Here is a 17,626-nt window from a genome sequence, read left to right as displayed (position 1 = left end):
AGAAGGCACTGACGATTCAGAATATAAGGGTTGTCTATTCACTATTCAGAGGACGACTGCTAATGACAGTTCAGAATGTAATCAACAGATTTAACAACAGGGTGCCACCATTTACCTTTAGGAAAAAAAATCAGTTTATCAATCCTTGAAATCCTTATGCCACGAAAAATCAGCCTACATCATAAAAACTGTGCAGTAACATACCTTGAGCAGTACATCAGCACTAGCTACAGCACCAGCGATAACAAATTAAGTTGCGCGCCAAAGAAATCATACCACTGGCTTCATTTCCTTGAATTAGAATTGATAGAAGACTAACTTCCAAGGATAGCATTCCTGGACTGGTAAACAATGGAAGCACGTTAATTCCATGAAAAAGGCCCTATCAGGCATATACATTGCCACAACTTCCATTTAAGCAATAAATTAACTGTCATACAAGAGCAAGACAAACAGACAATAAACTGTAGCGTAACACATGAGCAACGTTACTGATGATGGCATAGGTCCAAACTCACATGCATAAGGGCAGAAACTGCGTGGTCTGTTTATCCCTTAGATGAGTAGCATTACTCAGCACATATAACTGAGATCTGCATCTAATTACCAGGCCAATTAATGTGTACTCAAACGATCTGAATCCAATAACAGGCTATTTTCTAATTGTCCACAGTTCTGCTAATAATTAATAACCAGCTTCTATTTTCTAATTTACCAGGCCAATTAATGTCTACTTCTACTCATTCGATTTGCCAAGTCAAAACACCAAAAGGCAAAATGTATGTACTCAGAGATAATGAAAAGTCCACCTAACATGTGCCCAGTTCGTTTTATTTCCCAGTCAAACACTAATAAACAAGCATACAGCAGATTCGGGAACTTTTTAGTTATCCCCAGTATTTAGCTCAGTTCACACAAAATACACTCAATTCAAGCAGAGCCAGGCATAAAATCCATCTTGACAGACACCTCCTCGTATGAGAGGAAGAAGAATGCATACATGGAACACATGGACAACATGACCAGAACTTTTTGTTTTGTTTTCAGACCGAGGACAGCGCTGCCGCATACATACTTATATTCGCTAACACATCTTCCAGTATCTTGAGACAAAACCTACATACTCCATACGTATAACACATATCTTCCAGGATCTAGAACAAAACATACATGCTCCATATGTATAACACATGTCCTCAGTATCTAGAGACAAAAACCTATATACTGCGTATGTATAACACATATCCTCCAGTATCTAGAGATAAAACCTATATACTGCATATGTATAACACATATCCTCCAGTATCTAGAGACAAAACCTATGTACTGCATATCTGCCCAGAAATAACCAACCAAATAATCACTGACACCACCGAGAAACTTCCACCAAATACAAAATTAACCTCCGAATCAACCGGACCAATCAACAGAATACATCCAGGCATCTGTGCAGCTAGTAGTTTTGACCTTGCATAAGATCAGAGCTTAAAGGGGACGGCGAAACTACCAACCGAGATGACGACGAGGAGCAGCACGAATGCGCAGGGCAATAGCCCTGTGGCAAAGCTGAGGAGTCGGCCCCTGTTGTTGCAGCGTGGCAAGAAAAAGGCGGTCCCCAGCTCCACCGGCACAACGACAAGGAGGACGGTCGCGAGAATGGTGTAATAGGCTTCCCTGTAGTGCCCGAAGACGGGCCCTGCAGCTGGCAGGTGGAGCACAGTGGTCAAGGACAAAACAAGGGTGAGGGAGCCCAGCCCCCACAGCGAACGCACGAGCTGCGCTACCGATGGCGGGGAAGCAAACGGTAGAACTGACTGCAGAATGTTGCTTATGGTGGATCGACCGATCTCCAGGTCGGGCATGGCGTTGTCCTCGACGCCGTTGCCCTCAGGTTGGGACAGTGCGGCCCCCATGGATGAATCGATCTCGAGTCTCGTTGAGTTGTTCTGTCTGGGCAGGAAGATCTGAGAAGGAAGAGAACAGGGGATGTACATACAGTCAGCAGCAGCCAGATAAGCTTACCTGATAGTCTTGTGCAATCCAAATACTACATGCGGAAATAATTTTATATGAAGTAGTATAACTTACTGCAAGTCTAACTAGCAATGTTTAGAGGAAACTATACCGATGTATAGCTAGCAACAAACTCAGAGTGTTATCTTGGTGTGAAATATGTACAGATGGGCTAAATACCAGGAAGCAGGCAAAAATTGCACCCAGTCTAAAGCAGCAGCTAAAATGTTTCTGGCTGGATATAAATCATCTCAGATCTACCATGAAAGGATTCCAACTAGAACAGGTAAACAGTTATTTCTAGACAGGCAAGAAATGTGTACAACAATCAGTTTTCTGAAAACAAAAACCTCCTATGAATATGACTATGATGCGTCATACGAATGGACACAACACTGCTAGTTATTGCATATGGCTTTGAACTAGGATGGGAAATCCCCGAAATGGTCTTCCCCAACAGTAGGAGTAGAGCGATAGATGCAGAGAAGAAAAGAACAGGAAATGGGTATTAACGATAATCCAATTTAGGCAGCTATACCACAGTTGTGCAGCGTGAACAGTTACTCACGGTAATTTAATTCGAGCAGCTATTCGACAGTCCAGTCAACCACAGATACGAAGCATGGACAGATATTCAAAATCAACAGCATATGAAGCATATGCGTCACAGCAAAAAAATTATGTAAAAAGGGGATTTTATAGGGGATGCTCCGCGGGAAAATGGAGACTAGCAGACTGAAATGAAAACGGAGACTACCCGGACTGAAATGCAACGGGGACACCGGAGGATGGCGACAGGGATTTGACCTCTGGGCTCTGGGGGATGGCGACGGGGGGATCGGAGGATGGCGCCGGACCCGAGACGAGATTGGAGGATGGCGACGGAGATTTGACCGAGGGATAGCGGGACTATAGGCCAATATTTTAACATTCACTTTATTTCATAATAAATATAGTGCACTGCGTTTTTTGAAATTTAAGTTTGATCATAATTTTAACCAACGTGATGACTAAGGCTGGAACAAAAATTATACCATTTAATTCGTATTAGAAAGAAGTTTTTAATGATATAATTTTTCTATTGAATTCGTATTCGAAAGAAGTTTCTAATGACACAAATTTAGTCGCCCATGTTGGTTTAATTTATAGTCAAACTTAAATCTCGAAAAACACGGACGCACTATATTATAAAATAGAGGAAGTAACACATAGCCGATAACTGATTTTAACTTGTTAAACTTAACAAGTTTTTTTTTCAGGAGCTAACGAGTTTTGCGAGCACCCCGTTAATATAACACAACACCTATTTTATGCTAAATGGCAATATTTCTTAGCATCTCAATCCATCTATTCCATTTAATCCGTCCAACCTAACTCATGAGAGACAAATAACTAGTGCTGAAATTTAGTCTATTTTTGGACCAACCCAATAGCAATTTTAAGATTCCTAATAGATCCTAGAGACCCACTTAGCCCATTCATGCAAGATAAGAGATGGATTAAAGTTTATTAGTCTCATACTGCTCACCTAGTAAGAGTTATACCTTGTTATAAGGAAGGTTGTTTCTTCACATGTATAAGGATGAGAATAAGACAGACATTCATGTGCGCTCCTCCGCCGCCGCCCACTTGGTCAAGACGCGTCGCGGGTTGCGGAAATGAGCCGAGCCGCTCTTCAGATAGGCACATCAGAACTTCGTCTGCCTCTCGCCACCAAGTTCCAAACTTTGAGCTGCTACTATGTTCGTCCACATCCCGGCTTGCGGCGTGCACCGCAGGTCGGGATAGTAGGCCTCCAAAATCCCGCCACTTCGAGTTATATACCGGAGAAGGGCGATAAGGTTTTTGAAGAGCGCTATGCGGGACTATTGACTTCTTCATCACGAAAGCCACGGGCGTCGACGACTTCTTCCTCGGCGTCGACAACCTCTTCGACGACATGACCGGCGACGACGTCAACGCCAACCCCAATGTTACTGCCACGGCTCAGTACCTCTTCGTGTTCTTTTCTGATTGAGATTCTACCACAGTTTCTTGTTCTAGATATGTTTTGTTCAACTTCACTACTTCAGATGCTATTTGCATACTCTATGTGGGATTGCATGACTTGTCTTATCCCTACTATGATAGTCATGTTTTATCTACTATTTTTGTTATTAAAATCATATGGTAAATTGCTCATGAGCCTCCATATGTTCTAGATATGATCATATTTTCAACAATAAAAAAAATCTTATTATAGGCAATTTACCCCGAATGGTTTTGCTGCTTTCATGAGACCTCCTATGTTTGAAGGCGTGCACTATAAGACGCGTGAGAGCCGTTCTATGGTTTCAAACCATTAGCTACTATGACGCCACCCTTCGTAAACCTGAAGGAGTTCTTGATCCTCAACAGGAACAAGCTTTTCAGAAAACGGATACCTTGTTTAAGGATGTTCTCGTGAGTGTTCTTGGTGAGAACATAGTTGCTGCCTATGCGTCAAATGATAATGGCAAGGATACGTGAGATGCACTCGAGGCCAAGTTTGGGATCTCAGATGCCGGCACTAAGTTGTATATCATGGAACAATTCTATGACTACATGATGACTGATGAGCGCTTCATGGTTGAGCAAGCGGACGAGATAGTCATTTGTTAAAGAACTTGAACACTTCAATTGTATGTTACCGGACAAGCTTTTTGCCGGAGGCATCATCACTAAGCTTCCTCCCTCATGGAGGAACTTTACTACCTTCCTCCCTCATGGAGGAACTTTGCTACCTTTCTGAAGCATGAGAGGCAGGAGTTTTCTGTTCTGGATCTCATTGGGTACTCTTGATGTGGAAAAAAAGGCGAGACCATCATCATTCTTCAGTTCAGGGACATTACAGATATTTCAGCACACAACTCATCTCATAATCTCATACCACAATCTTAGAAAAGAACTCGATGGCTGATTCTGTCGGAAGCTGATTCTGGATAATATAATCAAAAGGTAAAAAGAACTGCGCTTCAATGTGGCCAGGCCATGGAAACAATGGAAAAATAAAATTATAAAATTAAGAAAGAAACACTCGTGCTAACACGCCCACTTTTACTAACGGACCGTCGGATCCGAGCTCAAGTTCCCTTGACTCAGATTTGGGTCTTCGAGTTGGAAAAACTTGACTGTCAAATATTTCTCCTAAAATCTTGAGATTATTAAACAAACATTGAAATTGAAGAAAAAATTTAGTCGTTTAAGAAACTCCCCATTTCGGGTTCTCATTACAACTCTTTGTTGTGTGACATCGTGTCGTTTAACGTCCTTTTAAACAGTTGGACACCCACTATTGCAGATAAAGCTGTTGAGGAAGATCATCAAAAACCTTACCCAGGGTTGCCCTCCATGTCACAGGAAACCATCGTGCAAGCGATTGACCACACATTGCACAAAATTTATCATAGACATTAGACAAAGTGCATTGTACATTTGTAACTCACTGCTTCATAATTTGAATCATCTACAACTTAGCAACTGTATCTCCACTTTTCTGCCGTGGGCTGAAAGAGTGCGTACGATCGACAAGGGCTAGAGCATATATAATGGTTTACTGTATGATGTCGCCCGTCATTCGCTAAGAGCACATTGCTTTCTCCAGCGTCTCCTGCAGTTCCCCACTCTTGTATGCCTCTGCAAAACATACAGCAGCGTAAGCGTTAGAAACTCGGTTCATTCAAGCACTGATTTCAAACACAAACAAGTATACAAGAAACATTAACACTAATCATGGGTATAATGGAGAAGCAGTGATACTAATCCTTCTCGATAACCATAATTTCGATACAAAAAGATCTCACATTTTCGTCAACAAGGTGATCCTTTTGACACCGCAATGTTGTACATTTCTCATCTGTACTTGATAAAACTAAAAAAGTGCTTCCAGTTCATGAGCCTACAACACATACAGTTCATGAGCCTACAATACATAATCTGCTGCTCCTTGACTAGAATGGTGTGGCAGCAATTTAAGCTAAGTGATTGGAATTTTGCACCAGTCCTGGAAATTGGTGTTCCCAAAGGCTGGCATTATTCCATGTCACTGACACTGAAGCATAAATAATAACAATGGATCTGAGCTCGAAGCTGTACTAGGAAGTGTCTGGTCAGAATGTTACTTGAACTTGGAACGGGAGCAGAACAAATGAGATCGCTCATGCTGCAATGTTGGCCGGTTTGATGTTGGCAGCCGCGAAAAGAAGGTTACCAACTTACATTATGATGGTCCTTCCTGATAATGTTGAAATCACAGATGGGATAAACGCATAGTACAGAGGGAATCTTACAGCAAGAAACAAAGCAATATTCCAGGGGGGAAAAAGCAATTTTTCCATCTTAAGAGTTGAGATTTTGTGATTACTATTTCAACTGCTACTAGTACTTCGGAGTTTAGACTTTAGAGCATGGAAAGAAACACTATGAATGATTGAAGTCGCTATATTTGTTTGGGGGATTTGGAGCAAGTCACATCACCAGATGTGATCCGTACTGTCTGACAACCATCACCAGACTTTAACAGTCCCAACAGTCCCAGCACATCCTGGGATGAAATGAACTTACTAGGCGGTTTCGGACTAGAAAAGAAAAAAGTATGCCTATCTGAAGTGCTGCAAATAGTGGGCATGAAACTATTGATGATGGTAATGATGGTGAGCAGGTGGGGGAGCAAGCATCTTTTGTTACTCATAATAAATATGGATTGTTTGTCATCAAGTTAACTTGTAGAAAAGGAACACTGAACCCGTCCTGGAAAACTTGTGGAAGCTACAAAACAGCTTCTTAGTTTACAACAAAGCTGTTGATCAGAACTCAGCTAGTCTGAGTATTGATGTACCATGATAATTTCTGATCCAAGAAATTGGCACCATCTAATATGGGAAAACTTGTGGAAGCTACAAAACAGCTTCTTAGTTTACAACAAAGCTGTTGATCAGAACTCAGCTAGTCTGAGTACTGATGTACCATGATAATTTCTGATCCAAGAAATTGGCACCATCTAATATGGGAAAACTTGTGGAAGCTACAAAACAGCTTCTTAGTTTACAACAAAGCTGTTGGGTTAATTTGATAAATGCCACTCCAAATTTGGCGATTCCGAGAAATGCCACTGCAATTTGCAAACTTTGAAAAATGCCATTTCATGCCATTTCTTTCGAAGTCTGTAGTGGCGTTTTTCAAAGTTTGCAAAAATTGCAGTGGCATTCTTCAAAGTTTGGAAATTGCAGTGGCATTTTTATGAATCACCATAATTGGAGTGGCATTTATCTAATTAACCCCTCTAATATTGGCAAGAGCCATGGCATTCTCAATATATTTTCTCTCTAAAGTTGACTACAAACTCTACTAGGCAAGTGCCACATCATCATACGTGTCCCCTACTCTCCAAAGTCCCAGCAGTTTGGCTAAGTTAGAGCATGGAACCCTGAGGCAGACTACTGAATAAACCAGTCCATAGACCAAGTGTGACACTAATCTTTCTTGATAATCATAATTTCGATGCAAAAAATCTCACATTTTCTTCAACACCGAATTCAGATGTTCTAGATTATATAAAGGTAGAGATCTGCAAGCTGATCTTTTTCAAGCTTGAATGCCACACATTCATAGCATGGAATGGTCTAATAAAGCTTTCGAGTAGGTGACTCAGCAATGCATAGTCTGCTGCTTGATTGGAATGGCTTACCACAAATTTAAGCCATGTGGCTGGAATTTTGCACCAGTCTGGAAATTGGTGTTCCCAAAGGCTGGCACTATTCCATGTATTTGACACCGAAGCATAAATAAAAATAATGGTTGAGCTTTCATGTATACTAGGAAGTATCCGGCCATGAATGCTAATCGAGCTTGAAACAGGAGCAGAACAAATGAGATCCTCGCCTGCTGCAATGTTGGCCGGTTTGATGTTGGCAACCGCGAAAAGAAGGGTACCAACTTACATTATGATGGTCCTTCCTGATAATGTTGCCGCCATAGATAGATAATGTCATAGCACAGAGGGGGATCTTACAGTAAGAAAGAAAGCAATGCTCCTATTTTGTAGCACAGAGGGGATCTTACAGCAAGAAACAAAGCATTGTTCCCATTTTGAGATTTGAGATTTCGGGCTCTATTTCAATTGCTTCTACTTCAGAGGTTTCGGGCAACGCTGGGAATGATCAAAGTCACGAGACAAAATTACGATTATAGGAAGCCATATTTATTCGCAGGACTTGCAGCAAGCCACATCGCTTCCGTACTGTCTGACACTATCACCAGACTTTAACACTACCACAGTCCAACTCATCCTGGCATGAAATGGACTTGTTATGCAAGATTTCTGCCTAGAAAAGAAAACTTTGCACCTACCCAAGGTGGTGCAAATAGTGGGGATACAACTATTTTTGATTATGATAATGATGGTGAGCATGTCTGGGAGCACACCATGGATTCTAATTAGCAACAGGAATATCCATGCGTCTTTTGTTGCTCATACAGTAAAGATGGATTGTTTGTCATCAAGTTAAGTCATAGGAAAGGAATACTAAACCCATGCTGAAAAACTTCAGGGAGGTACAAAGCTGGTTCTTAGTTTACAACAAAGCTGCTGATCAGAACTCAGCTAGTCTTGATAATTCTGATCCCATAGGTTGGCATAATCAAATTCTGATATTGGCACCAAGCCATGTCAACTCGATCTTTGTTTTCTCTCTAAAGCTAACTGCAGACTATAACTAAGCAAGTGCAACATCACCATGCGTGTTCCTACTCTCCCAAGTCCCAACAGTTTGGCTAAGTTATAGAGCATCGAATCCCTGAGGCATTCCCGCACACATAAGCACTGCATCAGGTAGACTACGGAAGAAAGCAGGCGGCTACTTCGTCCGTCACATTTCTACACTAATATGGAGATTACAAAGAAACAGAGGGACGAGTGCAATCCAATCCTAGTTTATCTCTTGAATGTGAAGAACCCAACTACTCCTATTTAAAACTGACACTGCCCCAAAACTCTTTCAGTTACAAGAAGCAGCATGAATGTAGTGTGCCTTGAACATGAGCAAATTATATGCCTGAAACAGCTACACAGACATAGAGTTTTCCACATGCCAGATCTACCACTATCGCCCTCAACTGAAAGTATTTCAGGTTAATGACGCATTGCTACGCCCCGATACTAGAGAGAAGAAAATAGGTTCGTCACAGAACAATTCACACCATAACATCAGGCGTGTAGTAGCACAGCAATAATTCTCAAATTTTGAACTCGCCGTCGATGTAGAGCTGCGGGAGAAGGAAAAGGCAGAGGGCTCATATGTATACATACCGAGGGTGATGTCGCATCCGCCGAAGAACTCGCCGTCGATGTAGAGCTGCGGGAAGGTGGGCCAGCTGGAGTAGTCCTTGAGCCCCTGGCGGAGGGCCTCGTTAGCAAGCACGTCGAGCGTCTCGAAGGGCACGTCGAGGGAGCGCAGGATCTGCACGACGGTGTGGGAGAAGCCGCACTGCGGGAAGTCCTTGGTCCCCTTCATGAACAGCACCACCTTGTGCGCCGACACCACCTTGTCCAGCGTCTCCTTCATGCCCGCCGGGGGCCCCTCGGCCGCCGCCAGGCGCCGCACCGACCGGAGCCGCAGGGCCGGGGGAGGAGGGGCCGTCCGGGGGAGGGCCACCGCGGAGAACCGAGCGGGTTGAGGTCGCGCGGAGAGGGGGAGCGGGAGGGCCGCGCCGGCGAGCGCCGTGGCGGAGGGGGCGGCGGCGGCCATCGCGGCGGGTGGCGTGTGGAGGTCGCGCGCCGGCGGCGACGGATGGGAGACGGAGAAGACAAGTCGTGGCTGTGGTGGACTGGATGGCACAACCGTCATTTCCTCGCGAGATTTTGTGGCCGGCCGAGAAGGCCGCATCCAGCCAGTACCGTGACTGGGCCGCCGAAGATTTCTTGGGCCTGCCAGAATGGAGTATGAAAAATGTTTATCTCCAAAATTCTTTTTAGGAAGTTTGTTCTTCTGGAAGTGGATTCATTCTATGGGAAAAATTGGGTGGTGTTTTTTTTGCAGGGTAATCGGGGTGGTATTTCGTGGAGTGTGGCTAGACTCCGTAGAAGTATAACTTATATAACCATGTGTCCATGTCCACCAATTTGATCCACGTGATATCATTTGTTTATGTTGTCATGATGAGTTGAGCAAGGAGTTCCTTGATGAGCTTTCTCTGTTTTATTTTGGGAAAAAATCCAGATCTGTTATAAAGGTTCCGTAGGAGTATAAAAGCATCTAATAAAATATATAAAATGTTACATTGAGGTATTTGGACCGTCGAATGGCCACTGTCGACATGCAACTGTCGTTGCTGCCAGCCCGAAACTAGTCGATGGCAGCTGGGAAGTCTTCGTGCGCATGCCCCTAACTACCATCGTCTCAGAGCCGTCGTCACCGTCATTGAACCCTTGAATCAATTTGAAGAACTTGACATCGCGTACGCATATACCTGTCCAAACCTCGGGCCGGGACCGGCCTAGCCAAGCTTGAGGCAAAAATCCTAGGCCCGGGCCCGGCCATCGGGCCTGGTTTTTGGGCCCAAGCCCGCCCCGTGTAAAAGCCCATCGGGTCTCTTCAGAAAAGCGCAAAAACGACGGGCCCGGCTTGACCCGACCATCGGGCTCAAAATCTAGGCCCAAGCCCGGCCCGGGAGCAACGTCAGGCTGGGCCGGGTCGGGTCGGGCTTCCCATGGTCAGAACCACATACGCATGACGAGGAGCCCTAACCTCGCCTCACCGAGGAGCCCTCAGGAATCTACGTTGAAGCCTCGTTGAATCCGTCCATCGGTCGAGGAGGATCGTAGCTCGAAACACTGATTCATACATGAAGTGTCACCCCATTGAGCACTAAAACTATAACATATCTACTAGCCAAAGTCGAGGCACCAGAATTCCCCTCCTCGCCACCGCCCGTTAGAGCAAACAGTCAAAGGGAAGGTGAATCCACGGGCTCGCCGACGGATATCGAGAGGAGGAAGGCTTGCTAAAGAAAGCTATCGACGAGTTTTGTATTTCCAATGTTATGAAAATTGTGGGGGTTGACTTCAATATCTTAGGCGAGTGGCGAAACAAATAAAGAAAGTGTGAAATATATCACTTAGGTATATCCAACATTATACTTAACCACGTGCCTTTACTCGTTTTCTGCAGAATTTCATTTTGAACTTTTCTGGTTAAATAATGAAGTTTTTTGCCCTATCATCTAATCTATTTGAAATATATGTATTTCTTCCAAAGATTATATTGAGACTATCGACATCAAACCTAATGCTTAAAAAAGGTTGTTGGTCTAATTTAGTGGACACTTGAGGAGGAGAAAAAAATTACATGAGAGGGGTGCTAGATGCTTTTAGAAGGAAGGGAGGAAATGCGCATTTGCCTCCTGAGCTTTGTGAAAGAGAATTGACGTGAATATTGGGATTACCAACTTGTTTGTTGATGAAAAAAATATGTTGTTACAACTATCTCAAGGTTTCTCTTTGTTCTAAATATGTTCTAACAAGCATCCCCTCTCAACATACATCTAGGTTTCTGATGAACAAAACTGTTTATTGGGAAGCTTGGTGAACATATAAGAAGGTTTCTTCAGCAGGGCACCAGATGGCTGTAGACACAAAAGCAAAAGGGAGATAAGGTTAAGGACCTAGGAAAGTATTATATTAGACAAATACGTGCATAATCAAATTGTTGCTTATGTTGAAACTAGATTCTTTTATTCTCCTCATCTAAAGCTATTTCAATGTCACAAAGAGTTGCATATAGTAATTAGAAAAAATCCTTGAAATATGGAAAATTTTGTTAGAATGTGGAAATGTGCCTTCATGGTAGTTTTTTTTTGATAAAAGTGTCCTTGGCCTTTTAGACATGCAACATGCAAAATTGCACGGTTGATCAATTCCCACAACCAATCCCACTGTTTATACTGAGAAGAAAGTTATCTATTGTTTCGTCCCAATAGTGGAGTGATGTGTGTTATATAATTAATGCCTTTTTGGTTCTTGTTCTTTTTTTTTTCGAAATTTACCACACAAATCCATATAGAATGGCTAGAGAGCATTATTGAAAGGGCTCGTTGACGTTGGATTGTGTTGCGGAAACTCCTCTCAAACTTCATATCTTCCTTTGGCTGTTGGCCCAAGAGGTCATTTTTACTTATGACCAAACAGGTTATGAGGAAAAAGTTTGTTGGGCAACCTTAAATCAATTATGAAAAATATTTTCATATTCTGTTTATTTTTTTATCATAGATATCAATATCTACTTATACTTTTATAAAATCGACACACATTATATCCTGGAATGGAGGGAGTATCTCTCTTTGGAACTTTGCTTGATTGTTACTGTTGAGAAATTAATAAAAAGGCTAGCCTAGTTTTCAAAAAAGCTAGGACAACGTCCGTGCATCGCAACGGAATATAAAATATTCTAGTATGTTAGTTTGTGATTTACCTGCCTATATCACTGTGATTGCGTGAATAAATGTTTATTATACAATGCCGTGTTTTACCTTATATTTCGATGAGAAGTTTGGTAAGTAGATTAAAATGAAGTCGGTTTAGAAGGTAAAAAAGTTGATAAGGTGATTAGTTATCATACAGAGAAGCTTGGACGAATCGATTGTGAAAAGAAAAGGTGAAAAATGAAACTTTACATCCTTACTCTTTTTATTAAAGTGTAAGTAGAGATAGAGAATTTTTTTTGAGGGGTAGTAGAGATAGAGATAGAAAGTTCAAAAAAGAAGAGATAGAGATGCAGAAAAATACTGGGCCGCCAGAAGAGCACACCGAAGCTCCCCAGCACTGTGAGCCCGGAAGGCCCGTGTCGAGCGCGGCCCACGGGGCGTACCGTGACGTAGAAGTAACGGGAGCCGCTCGCATCTCCCATTTCCTCTTCGTGGGCGCCGCCTCCTCCTCCTCCCCCATTCTCCTCCTAAAGCCCTAACTAAACCCATCCCCCCTCCTCGCGCCGCCGCCGCCGCAATGGCCGCCGCCGCAGTGCTCCGGGGCGGCTCCCGCCGCGTCCTCGCCTACCCGGCCCTCCGCGCCGCCGTGATCTCCGGCCCCGCCGCGCTCCCCGACGTGCCCGCGGCCGCCGGGCCCCAGCCGCCGCCGCCCTCGCCGCTGGCCGCTGGCCTATGGGCGAGGTCCATGGCCACCTTCACCCGCACGTGAGCACCCCCTTCCCTCAGATCCGCTCTTCCTTCCCCGCCCCCCTTCCGTTTCCCGTGTCCTAGTTCGGAATTTGAGTGGTCTCCCGGCTGAATCTGTGCCGCAGGAAGCCCCACGTCAACGTCGGCACCATCGGCCACGTCGACCACGGCAAGACCACGCTCACCGCCGCCATCACCAAGGTCAGTCAGATCAGTCCCGCTCTGGCTCGAAGCAGTGCGAGCTGGTCCGAATTTGGGTGGCTCCCCGTGTGTAGGCGTGATCTGAATTCTGAACCGAGTCTTGTGGCAGGTGCTGGCGGAGGCTGGGAGCGCCAAGGCGGTGGCGTTCGACGAGATCGACAAGGCTCCCGAGGAGAAAGCCAGAGGAATCACCATCTCCACGGTCCGGCCTTAGCGCTTGCTGCTGACATTTTTGGCATACTATTGTTCTGTGTTCATTTCCATTTGCAGATCAAGTGCTGATTCTATGAGCATTTGTGTTTTGCACAGGCTCATGTCGAGTATGAGACCGCTAAGAGGCACTATGCTCACGTGGACTGTCCAGGGCACGCCGATTATGTCAAGGTAACTGCTATGGGTTGAGGGATCTAGAGAAATTTTACTTTATAAAGCGTAAAGGAATGCCCTGTATGCTGAATTCAGAATCTGGGTGACTGACCTTCATGAACTTCCAGCATAATCCCTCGTATCTGAATGAACACTTATGACATCTGAACTTTGCATTCTAGAGCTTTCATATTCCTAAACTGTCTGTCACACACTTCTCTGATGCTTGTGTGCTTTTAATTTGCTGTGGATTACTTAGAACATGATCACTGGTGCTGCTCAAATGGATGGTGGTATTCTTGTTGTGTCAGCTCCTGATGGCCCCATGCCACAAACTAAGGAGCATATTCTTCTAGCTCGACAGGTTCAAAATTCTCAGTATTCTCCGCGGCAGTTTGTCTCTTCAGCATGTTCGCTTTGCAGTTCTGAGCAGATGGACATTTCTCCCTTCTGTTTTTCTAGGTTGGCGTGCCATCACTTGTTTGTTTCTTAAACAAAGTTGATGCTGTTGAAGATGAAGAGCTACTAGAACTTGTGGAGATGGAGCTTCGAGGTATTCTAGCATTTTTCAGCTGTCCATGTTGTTTTTGGTTGCTTGGTTATATTCCTGCTGTAATGGAAATTTGTTGTCTCCCTTCTATCTGCAGAGCTCCTCAGTTTCTACAAGTTCCCAGGCGATGATATTCCTATCATCCGTGGATCTGCCTTGTCAGCCTTGAATGGAACAAATGAGGAGATTGGAAAGAATGCTATTTTGAAACTGATGGATGCCGTCGATTCTTACATCCCCGATCCTGTGAGGGTGCTTGATAAGTCTTTCTTGATGCCAATTGAAGGCATTTTCTCAATCCAGGTGATTATATTTTCAGATTGCTGCACTAACCACTGTGATATACAGTTATTTGTGTTACATTTTCATTCCGATGTTTGATTGTTAGAAAGCCTAGCAAACTATTATGTACAAGAATTAAGACATCTCCATCGTTTGGTAGTAAGCAATGTGATGTTAGGATACTTATGACGGTTGCACATCAATCTATTCCCTATGTTCTATGATATTATCTCTTGTGCCATAGACGATTTATTCGCAAGGTGGCATTTGCACTAAATTATGCATGATCAGACTATCGTAATTTTCCTTCTCTAGTATGCTTTTATCTCGGCTATTCTATTTTCCTTCTTAATCAGGGAATCTTTGATTGTTATTCTGTTTAACTTAATCAGGCCCTGCAGCACTAGACCATGAAACTCTGAAACACAAATCTCAGGCAATATTTCTGTGTACTCAATTTTCAAACTTAAAAGTTGTCCCTCCGCACTCCGCAGTCATTATTTCTGAATTATCTATCAGTATAGTCAGGAATATCAGCATCCTTGAGAAGTTAAAAGTCATCAGCTCCATAAATCATAACGACAAATTCATACATTTGTCTTGCCTAATCTTATCATTGTCAGCTAATTATGATAGCGATTAATTTGTTTCAATTTGCAGGGTCGTGGTACTGTTGTGACTGGACGTATTGAACAGGGGGTAATTAAAACTGGTGAGGATGTTGAGGTCATAGGTTTGACGGAGGTGAGTTAAAGCCTGATAATGTCCCTGACCCATGGCTGGCCCATAATCATTTTTTTTGCATGAATTTGGCTATCTTATGCAACTGTTGCGTATTGAAAAATAATCAGCTATGTATTATAATGCTTAATCCTAGTGAAGTTGTACATGAGATTATTACTTTTAGTTGTAATATATCTTTTCTCCTATGTCTGCTATGCACACATGAGCCTAGATGCAACACTAAGCAAAGACTGGTGGCACTAGTTTCCTAGTTGTCCTCACAAGTTTATTACCCATTACATTGCTACCTTGATGTATCATGATGGAACATATTCTTGGTCACAGAGTGGTCCTGTGAAGACTACAGTTACTGGTGTTGAGATGTTCAAAAAGATGATGGATCATGGAGAGGTAATGATTATGAAAGTAGGCCGTGCATTGTTCTTCATTGATGATGGGTCTCATGCTGACAACTCTTTGTTTGTAGGCTGGTGACAATGTTGGTCTTCTTCTCCGTGGTCTTAAGCGTGGTGATGTCGAGCGTGGCCAGGTCAGTAAGCCTGATTCTTAGTTGAACATGTAGATGTTGGATCTAAATATACTTCTGCTCTTAGCCATAGAGATCTTTGGGCAAACAGATGGAGTACCAAGTAATTGCCTCTGTTGTCACCGAATAATATTTGTTATGCACATTGCCTTTTCAAATTTCTTTTTTGCTGCCGCATACCTATCTCTATCTGGTGCCTTTTTCAGTGTTACTTGCTGCTTCTTTTTATCGATTTTCACCTGCTAACATTTGCTACTATTTCAGGTGGTTTGCAAACCCGGTACTGTGAAGACCTACAAAAAGTTTGAGGCGGAAATTTACGTCCTTACCAAGGATGAAGGTGGTCGCCACACTGCATTCTTCTCGAATTACAGCCCACAATTCTACTTCAGGACAGCTGATATCTGTGGGAAAATCGAGTTGCCTCCGGACGTGAAGATGGTTATGCCTGGTGACAACGTAACCGCAATCTTTGAGTTGATGTTGCCTGTTCCGCTAGAACCAGGTACGATTGCATTTTGTTCTTTGAACTTTTCGGCATCTGATACGCTTTAGTAGTATCCGAAGACTTCATCTCTCTGTTTTGTGCTATCCAGGTCTAAGATTCGCGCTGAGGGAAGGAGGGAGGACCGTCGGCGCCGGAGTTGTCGCCAAAGTCATGAGCTAATAACAATAATATGTTCCAGACCTTTCTCTTTTTTTGGCGTAGTGAATTTTAGCGAACAAATGAATGTTGATATGAAGGATTTGTCCGACCGGAAACACGAGATAAACGAGAGTCGAGAGCAAGGGGACTGGCATGGATGCATCTTGTGTGGATGCATTCAGCCAACCAACTTCCTACGGATAATGGTTTGCTACCATTCCGAAGAATTGCTATTTTTTCTTCTCATGTTGGGTAGTTTGCTGTATCATACCGCAGCTTGTTACCTAGACACGCTTCTCTGGCATATATTAGCTCGGTGATTCAATAAGACCGTCTTGTTTCCTGATGCTTTTTTAGTCGACCTACTACAAGAATTCTTGATGTTTTGTGGAGTTTGAGAAGTTTTGATTTGTACCATTGGAAGGAGGTGACACGTGTTTGTTGTTCTTTGCTGTGTTGTGTGCTGTGTAGTCCCATTATTCGATTGAAACATTGGGATTGTGTGCTGTTTAGTCCCATTATTTGGTTGAAACATTGTGTGCTGTTTTCAGAAACGCTGGCTAGCTTCATTCACCCGGGATCTCCTTTTAGTGTCGATGTCATAGCAGTACAAGCATGGGCTGCGTTCACCCCATAACTCAATATTCAACCCCTTAGCTCACTCCATGACAACCCTTATGTAGTCGGTCACCTTGTCTTCCTCTTTAAACCCGGGCAGCGTCAGCAACTTCAAAGGCTTATTTGGTTTGGAGGAAATCAAACCGTATTTAGGACTAGTATAGAAATTTGATAGGATAACACTTGCCGTCCTAAAAAATTTGACTTGTCTCGTTCCTACGCGCAAAATGAGTTTTGAGTCTATGCGTAGTTTCCTCTAGAAAAACTGAAAATGAGTAGTGTTCCTATAAAATTCCTGTACAAATTTCCTACAAACCGAATGCACATATACGACATTTTTCTTTGAAATTCTTATTCTTATGTTTTTTTTATGAAAATCCTTCAAACTGAATGAGGCCCAAGTCCGTGCTTCAAATCCTTGTATGGTTCCCAGACAACGTTAGTCTTCTTGGCACCGTCCTCAAGCATTTTTTCAGAAAGCAATATAAGTTAAGGT

General features: G+C 43.3%; 2 protein-coding genes across 2 annotated transcripts; one reads left to right on the top strand and one right to left on the bottom strand.

Moving 5' to 3' along the window:
- Positions 1-5,410: 5,410 nt before the first annotated feature.
- LOC125553189 (monothiol glutaredoxin-S7, chloroplastic) lies at positions 5,411-9,890 on the bottom strand. Its single transcript, XM_048716983.2, has 2 exons — positions 9,338-9,890; positions 5,411-5,667 (listed from the first exon to the last, which is right to left on the bottom strand). Exons 1-2 carry the CDS (start codon positions 9,873-9,875, stop codon positions 5,612-5,614), a joined length of 594 nt encoding a protein of 197 aa, XP_048572940.2. The 5' UTR covers positions 9,876-9,890; the 3' UTR covers positions 5,411-5,611.
- A 3,050-nt stretch (positions 9,891-12,940) lies between these two features.
- LOC125553190 (elongation factor Tu, mitochondrial) lies at positions 12,941-16,858 on the top strand. Its single transcript, XM_048716984.2, has 12 exons — positions 12,941-13,215; positions 13,323-13,398; positions 13,508-13,600; positions 13,708-13,782; positions 14,024-14,128; positions 14,227-14,317; positions 14,412-14,617; positions 15,257-15,340; positions 15,665-15,730; positions 15,807-15,869; positions 16,131-16,371; positions 16,463-16,858. The coding sequence occupies exons 1-12, from the start codon at positions 13,028-13,030 to the stop codon at positions 16,531-16,533; spliced, it is 1,359 nt and encodes a 452-aa protein (XP_048572941.1). The 5' UTR covers positions 12,941-13,027; the 3' UTR covers positions 16,534-16,858.
- The last annotated feature ends 768 nt before the right edge of the window (positions 16,859-17,626 follow it).

Source organism: Triticum urartu, chromosome 4A (genome assembly GCF_056163025.1).
Source record: "Triticum urartu cultivar PI428250 chromosome 4A, HENAU_Tu73, whole genome shotgun sequence".
NCBI lineage: Eukaryota > Viridiplantae > Streptophyta > Magnoliopsida > Poales > Poaceae > Triticum > Triticum urartu.
This window is presented reverse-complemented; position numbering and strand designations above follow the sequence as displayed.